Here is a 7,000-nt window from a genome sequence, read left to right on the forward strand (position 1 = left end):
CCGGGGGGGGGGGGACGGGGACCCTGAGGCGGAGGTGGGGGCGAGCGCGTGTTTATTGCGGGGGGGGTCAGGGGCTGAGGGGGTAGGAGGAGGCCACGAAGCGCTGCCTGTCCCCGTAGTAGGAGTTGGTCCACGAGTAGGTCTGGATGGTGGCCGCTTTGCCCCCCAGCGTCACGTGGCACCTGCGGGGGGGGGACAGACGGTGACACCGTGGCCACGTGGGACTCCCCCCCAGCACGGCAGGGCTGGTCCCACGCTGCCACCCCCCCCCCCCCCCCAGCCATCAGCAGGTCCCCAGCATGGGTGCCCCCCGTCCGTGGGTCCCCACTGAGGGTCCCCCCCCAGCCGTGGGTCCCCACTGAGGGTCCCCCCCCAGCCGTGGGTCCCCAGCGCAGCCCCCACCCTGTCCACGTGTCCCCAGCCCAAGTCCCCCCCTATCTGTGGGTCCCCAACATGGGACCCCCCCCCAGCTGCGTGTCCCCAACATGGGACCCCCCCCCGGCTGTGTCCCCCCACCACGTCCCACCACCACCCGTGTCCCCGTGCGGCTCCCCGCCATGGGCACGTCCCTGGCTCCGGTGCCACCACCTCCGCCTGTCCCCAGCGCGTCCCCTCCCCTGTCCCCTGTCCCCAGCTCACTCGCGGTCGGGCCGGGCTTTGTAGCAGAGGGTGTAGAGGGCCAGGTCGAACTCGGGGCTGGAGCCCATGAAGGTGGAGCCGATGCTCTTGAGGTGGCCGTCCCAGCGGTACTGCAGGGCCAGGACGTCGGGGAAGGTGTCCCACTGCGGGCACGGGGACACGGTGGGACCACGGGCACGGGGACACAATGGGACCACGGGCACGGCCCCGGGGTGCAGGGACGGGCACGGGGACACGGGGCAGGGGAGGGGGCCACGGGGGCCACGCACGGGTTGGGGACAGCCCAGGGATGGTCGTGGGGTCTCTGGGGACAGTCACCAGGGATGGGGTGCTCGGGGGTGGGCGCAGAGGAACGGGGACGCTGGGGACACTGGGAGGGAGCCTGGGGGTGCTGGTGGCTGGGTTGGGGACCCTGGGGACAGGCTGAGGGGGGGGGGCAGGGGGGCCGCACTCACGGGCCCGTCGTAGCTGTAGCTCAGGTAGTTGAGCTGCCCCAGCTTCTCCAGCCGGTAGAGCTGCACCCAGCTGTGGCCGCCCGACACCTTCCCGTTCTTGATCTCCCCTGGGTGCAGGGCAGGGGGGAGGGCAGCACGTCCCCATCCCCGTCCCCATCCCCACACGTCCCCGTCCCCACGGGCTGCCCCCGCTCCCCCTGCCCTCCAGTTCCACAGAGCCGTCCCCCCAGCCCCATCCTCCCCCTGTCCCCCCAGCCCCATCCTCCCCCTGTCCCCCCAGCCCCATCCTCCCCATCCCCCCCGTCTCCCAGCCCCATTTTTCCCGTGTCCCCACGTCCCCCTGTCCCCTCCTCCCCGTCCCCCTGTCCCCCCATTCCCATCCTCCCCATCCCCGTCCCCCCAGCCCCATCCCTCCTGTCCCCCCGTCCCCCCCATCCCACCACCTCCACCCTCTCCATGTCCCCCCCGTGTCCCCCCAGCCCCGCCTTCCCACACCCTCACCTCCCTCCTCCTCCTCCCCGTGTCCCCCAGCCCCCCCCGTGTCCCCGTCCCCGCGGTACCGTGGAAGACGTGCTCGAAGCCGGACGAGTCGAGGGCGCTGCCGCCGGAGCGCGAGTAGAGCCCGAACCACATCTCCTCCAGATCGTCCCGAAAAGCAGCCTCCGAGCCGTACAGCCCTGGGGGTCACAGCGCTGCTGGGGGCGGGGGGGGGGGACACGGCCACCCCCGGCCCCTTCCCCCGAGCCCCCGGCCCCTTCCCCCTTACCCTTGTCGAGGAAGAAGCTCGTGAGCGCGGCCATGACGGGCGTCTGCAGCACGGCGTCCAGGAAGGCGGCCACCTCGCGCTGCTCCGCGGCCGTCACGACCTCGGCGCTGCCCGTGGGCGCCACGAAGTTGTCCAGCAGGGCCAGCAGCCGCGAGAAGGTGGGCCGGGAGAACAGCGCATCCTCCGCCACGCGGGAGAAGAGCCTGGGGGACGGGGACGGGGATGGGGACACGGGGTGGGACACGGGGATGGGGTGGGAGACGGGGACGGGGATGGGGACACAGGGACGGGACACGGGGATGGGGTGGGACACGGGGACGGGGATGGGGACACGGGGATGGAACACGGAGATGGGGACAGGACATGGGACAGGGGGACAGGACGTGGGGACGGGACGTGGGACACGGGAATGGGACACGGGGCCAGGACACAGGACAGAGGACATGGGGATGGGACACGGGGATGGGACATGGGATATGGGGACAGGATGGGGATGTGGGACACGGGGACGTCCGTACAGGGTGGGTGTGGGATGGAAAGAAGGGAGACGGAGAGATGTGGGGTAAGGAGATGGGACGGAGACACGAGATGGAGAGAGGTGGCAGGGAGACGGGTGAGGAGACACGGGGTGGAAACGTGGCATTGGGAATGGGATGGAAACGGGGTGGAAAAGGGGTGGAAATAGGGCATTGGGAACGGGACAGAAATGGGATGGAAATGGGACATTGGGAACGGGACAGAAAGGGGATGGAAATGGGGCATTGGGAACGGGACAGAAACGTATTGGGAGTGGGATGGAAATGGGGTGGAAATTGGGCATTGGGAACAGGATGGAAATGGGATGGAAATGTATTGGGAATGGGATGGAAGCAGGATGGAAATGGGGTGGAAATGGGGCATTGGGAACGGGATGGAAACAGAAGGGAAGGGAGGAAGGATGATGGAAGGAAGGATGGGTCATGGAGGGAAGGGAGGAAGGAAGGCAGGCTCATGGCGGGCAGGCGCACGCAGGGGAACGGGATGGAAACAGAAGGGAAGGGAGGAAGGATGATGGAAGGAAGGATGGGTCATGGAGGGAATGGAGGAAGGAAGGCAGGCTCATGGCGGGCAGGCGCACGCAGGGCAGGCAGGACGGGCAGCCAGCCAGACCGACAGACCCCGGGGCAGCGCGGGGGGCAGGACCCCTTCTCCCACCGCCCTCACCTCTGTGGGGCGTAGTCGTGGCCGGCGCCGGCCTCGCTGTTGGAGACGCGGTGCTGCAGGGCGAGGACGATGTCCCCGGGCGCCGCGCGGTTGCGGTCGGCGGCGTAGAGCCGCTCGGCGAGGGCGCTCAGCTCCTGGTCGGACACGGAGAAGCCGCCGGCCGCCAGCGCGGGCAGGAGGCAGAGCAGCGCCCGCAGCACCGCCGCCATGGCTGGGCCCCCCCCCGGACCCGTTGTCGCCCCCGCTTTTTATCCCACCCCCCAGGCCCTATCACGGCCCCAAGGCCAGGGACGGGGCCACGGGGGCCACAGGGGACACGGCGGGGGGGGGGTGACATGGTGTGGGGACACCATGCCCAGGGATTTGGGGCAATTTGGGGCGGTTTGGGGACACGCAGCCGTGATGCCGTGGTCCCACAGGTAGGCAGGGTGGGGTGGGGTGGGGGACCCCGTTCCCCCCCCCCATGGGGATATGGGGGAGGGGGTGACCCCCCCCCAAACCGCTGCCCACCCCTCCCCAGGAGCAGCCCTTATCGCCCGGGCGGTTTAATGTGTAAGGGACCACATGCTGCCCCCTCCAAGGCCTTCCCAGGGCTGGGGGGGGCAGCCCCCATCCTCGCACCCCCCCCTTTACAGGGGCTATGGGGGGTTTGGGGGGGCTCAGGAGGAGGAGACAGAAAGGGGCTGGGGGTGATGGGGGCACCCGGGGGGGGCATTGGGGGTTTTGGGGGGGCCATGGGGGGGCTGGGGGGAACCAGGGGGTGCCTGGAGGCCTGGGGGGGGGCATGGGGGATAAATAGTGAGGAGGGTCGGGGGGGGGGCAGGAAGGGGGGGCATGGCGGTGCCTTGGGGGACATGGGGCAGGGGGGAGCCCTGGGGATATGTGGGTGGGGGGGTAATAGGGTAGCGGGGAGGGGGGTGGGTATGGGGGGGCCATGGCAGAGCTCGGGGGGGGCAGAGGCACCTGGGGGGTCTGGGAAGGGGCCGCTGGGGGTGGGAGGGGGGCGTGGGACAGCCTGGAGGGGCCATGTGGGGGGGGACAGGGGGGCTGCAGGGTGCCTATGGGGAGCCTGGGGGGGTGTATAGGGGGGCTGTAGGAGGGGCAGGGGGCCTGGGGGGGTTATAAGGCCTGGGGGGGGGTATAAGGGGCCTAGGGGGGGCTATAGGGGGCTTGAGGGGGGTTATAGGAGCCGGGGGGGGTTATAAGGGGCCTGCGGGGGGGGTTACAGAGGGCCTGGGGGGAATTATAGGGGGCCTGGGGGGTTATAAAGGGCCTGGGGGGCGTTATAGGGGCGCTGGGGGCGTTATAGGGAGCCGGGGGTCGCTATAGGGGGCCCCCGCGGGTCACGTGGGGCCGGGAGGGCCTGGGCGGGGCCATGGTCGGGGGAGGGTTCCCGACGCCCCGCCCCCTTCCCGCTCAGCCCCTCCCACATCCGGGCACCCTCCCCGGCAGCGTCGGCGGGCGGCGTCACGGCTCGGCAGCGCGCATGCGCCCGCCCTCCCGGCTGGGAATGGGGGGGGTTCTTCCGCCCGGCCTTGCGCGGCGCGCAGGCGCGGTGCGGGCGGGGGAGGGGGCGTGGCCGGGTGCGGCGCAGGCGCAGTGCGGCGGGCGCGGCGCGGGGCGCGGGGCCGGGATTTAAAGGGGCCGCAGCGGGCGGGCGGGAGCGGCCCCGCGGCGGCGGCGGCGGCAGAGGCGGGGGCGGCCCCACGATGGTGTGCGGCGGCTTCGCGTGCTCGCGGAACGCGCTGTGCGCGCTCAACGTGGTCTACGTGGTGAGCGGGGGGGGCACCGGGCGTGGGGGAGGGGGCCCACCGGGAGGGGGAGGGGAGGGGGCACCGGGGGGGGGAGGGGCACCGGCACGGAGGGGGGGGCTCGTCCCGGTCCTTGCCCCCCCAGGCCTCGGGGCCGGTCCCCCGGTGCCCCCCCCCCCAGCCCCTCCTGGCCCTTGGGGGGGTGCGGTGGGGGTTGGGGGGTGGGGTAGGGGCTTGCCCCCCTCCCCAAAAGGGGGCCCGGTCCCCGGGTACCCCCCCCCCCAAAAAAAAAAGGTGATGGCCCCGGAACCCCTCCCCAAGTGCCCCCCCCCCAGGCGATGTCCCCAGGGGCCCCCTCCCCAAACCGCCCCCCCTCAAGGTGATGGCCCAAAGACCCCCCCCAGCTGTGCCCCCCCTCCCCCAACCCAATGCCCCCAGAGCCCCCCCCAGGCTCTGTGCCCCCCCCCCCCCCCAAACCATGACCCCAAGGACAGGGACACGCTGTGGCCCCCCCCCCCCCCCAAGCCAAGGTCCCCAGGGGCCTGTCCCCCAACTGTGCCCCCCCCCAAGCTGATAGCCCAAAAGACCCCCCCAAGTTGTACCCCCCCCCCAAACCAATGTCCCCAAACTCTGTGCCCCCCCCCCCCCCCAGGCCAATGCCCCCAGCGACCCTCCCCAGCCCCCCCCCCCGCTGTCCTCCACCCCCCCCAAAGCCCCCCCCCTCAGGGCACATCGGTCCTGAGACCCTCAGCACCATCCCCTGGGGGTGTCCCCTGGGGGGGGGGGTCACCGAGCCTGGAATTGCGCCCCCCCCTCCCCCCCAGCTGGGGGGGCTGCTGCTGGTGGCCGTGGGGTGTCCCCTGGGGGTGGTGACATGTCCCCTGGGGGGGGGGGGGTGTTGAGACCCTTGGGGATGGGGGGGCTGTTTTCCAGCAGGGGGGGGCCTGACGCTGTGTCCCGTCCCCACCCCCGCAGCTGGTGGGGCTGCTGCTGGTGGCCGTGGCCGCCTGGGGCAAAGGGCTTCGGGCTGGTCTCCAGCATCCACATCATCGGCGGCGTCATCGCCGTGGGCGTCTTCCTGCTGCTCATCGCCGTCGTGGGGCTGGTGGGGGGCCGTGCACCACCACCAGGTCCTGCTCTTCTTCGTATCCTTCCGTGTGTGCCCCCCCGCGGTGTGTGCCCCCCCCCCCCCGGCACCCCCAAACACCCCCCCCCCCGGGTGTCCCCAGGGAGCCCCCCCCCCCCCGGCACCCCCAAACACCCCCCCCCCCCGGGTGTCCCCAGGGACGTGGGAGGGCTGGTGGCACCCAAGGGTGGCTTCAGCTTTGGGGTGGGGGGGAGGCACGGGGGGGGGGGGTGGGGGCTGGCAGGGGTGCCCCCCCCATGGGACAAGCACATCCGTGTGTCCCCCCCCCTCCCTTGACTGCCCCCCCCCCAGTACATGATCATCCTGGGCCTCGTCTTCGTCTTCCAGTTCGGGGTCTCCTGCTCCTGCCTGGCCATCAACAGGAGCCGGCAGGTGAGGGGGGGGGACAATTTGGGGGGGGTGTGGGGGGGGCACACAACATGGGGGGGGGACACACAACATGGGGGAGGCCACCAGCCCCCTGCCACCGCACGTGGCACGGCCCCGGGGGACACCTTGGCGGGGGGGGGGGGGGGGCACCAGCAGGCGCTGGCCCTGCCCCCTCCACGCTGTCCCTGGGGGGGCTCGGGGGGGGCTTTTTTGGGGGAGGGGGGGGGCTGCCTGTTTTGTGTCCCCCCCCCAGGAGGGGCTCTTCAGCTCGGCGTGGCCGCTGCTGAGCAACAAGACCAAGACGGAGCTGGAGGAGAGCCTGGACTGCTGCGGGCTGCTCAACAGCACGGCCGACCCCGGCGCCTTCCGCACCTTCCAGGCCGAGTTCAGCGCCTGCCCGGCGGTGAGCGGGGGAGAGGGGGGGGGCCGGGAGCCTTGTCTGTCCCCCCCCCCCACCCCCCCCAAAATGTCCCCCTCACCTCCTGTCCCCCCCCCGCAGAAGTGCAAGGCGCTGCTGGGCCCGGGACCCCCGCGCCAAGTGCCTGACGTGCGGCGAGAAGATGCTGCGGCACTCGGAACGAGGCCCTGAAGATCCTGGGGGGGGTCGGGCTCTTCTTCAGCTTCACGGAGGTAACGGGGGGGGGTGGGGGGGTCCTGGGGGGGGGGTGTC

General features: G+C 72.0%; 2 protein-coding genes across 2 annotated transcripts; one reads left to right on the plus strand and one right to left on the minus strand.

The window, feature by feature from the left end:
* Nucleotides 1-23: 23 nt before the first annotated feature.
* Nucleotides 24-3,740, minus strand: LOC308187187 (uridylate-specific endoribonuclease C-like). The gene is made up of 6 exons (XM_080609363.1): nt 3,064-3,740; nt 1,861-2,063; nt 1,655-1,771; nt 1,095-1,201; nt 640-782; nt 24-182 (listed from the first exon to the last, which is right to left on the minus strand). The coding sequence occupies exons 1-6, from the start codon at nt 3,270-3,272 to the stop codon at nt 68-70; spliced, it is 894 nt and encodes a 297-aa protein (XP_080465489.1). The 5' UTR covers nt 3,273-3,740; the 3' UTR covers nt 24-67.
* A 913-nt stretch (nt 3,741-4,653) lies between these two features.
* LOC308187186 (tetraspanin-31-like) lies at nt 4,654-6,960 on the plus strand (the record flags this gene model as incomplete). The annotated part of the gene is given in 9 exon segments (XM_080609362.1): nt 4,654-4,835; nt 5,790-5,828; nt 5,830-5,922; nt 5,924-5,959; nt 6,253-6,333; nt 6,584-6,733; nt 6,830-6,849; nt 6,851-6,908; nt 6,910-6,960. Coding segments are annotated over 9 exon segments (591 nt in total), but the record flags the coding sequence as incomplete, so codon positions are not given.
* Nucleotides 6,961-7,000: the final 40 nt, after the last annotated feature.

Source organism: Anser brachyrhynchus (assembly GCF_964034855.1).
Source record: "Anser brachyrhynchus genome assembly, contig: SCAFFOLD_738, whole genome shotgun sequence".
Classification (NCBI taxonomy): domain Eukaryota; kingdom Metazoa; phylum Chordata; class Aves; order Anseriformes; family Anatidae; genus Anser; species Anser brachyrhynchus.

Coding starts and splice junctions, on each gene's coding strand:
- LOC308187187 (XM_080609363.1), bottom strand. CDS start 3,272: ATGGCGGCGGTGCTGCGGGCGCTGCTCTGCCTCCTGCCCGCGCTGGCG. Junction 1,202..1,654: donor CTTCGAGCACGTCTTCCACG/GTACCGCGGGGA, acceptor CCCTGCACCCAG/GGGAGATCAAGAACGGGAAG. Junction 183..639: donor AAAGCCCGGCCCGACCGCGA/GTGAGCTGGGGA, acceptor CCCCCCCCGCAG/GTGCCACGTGACGCTGGGGG.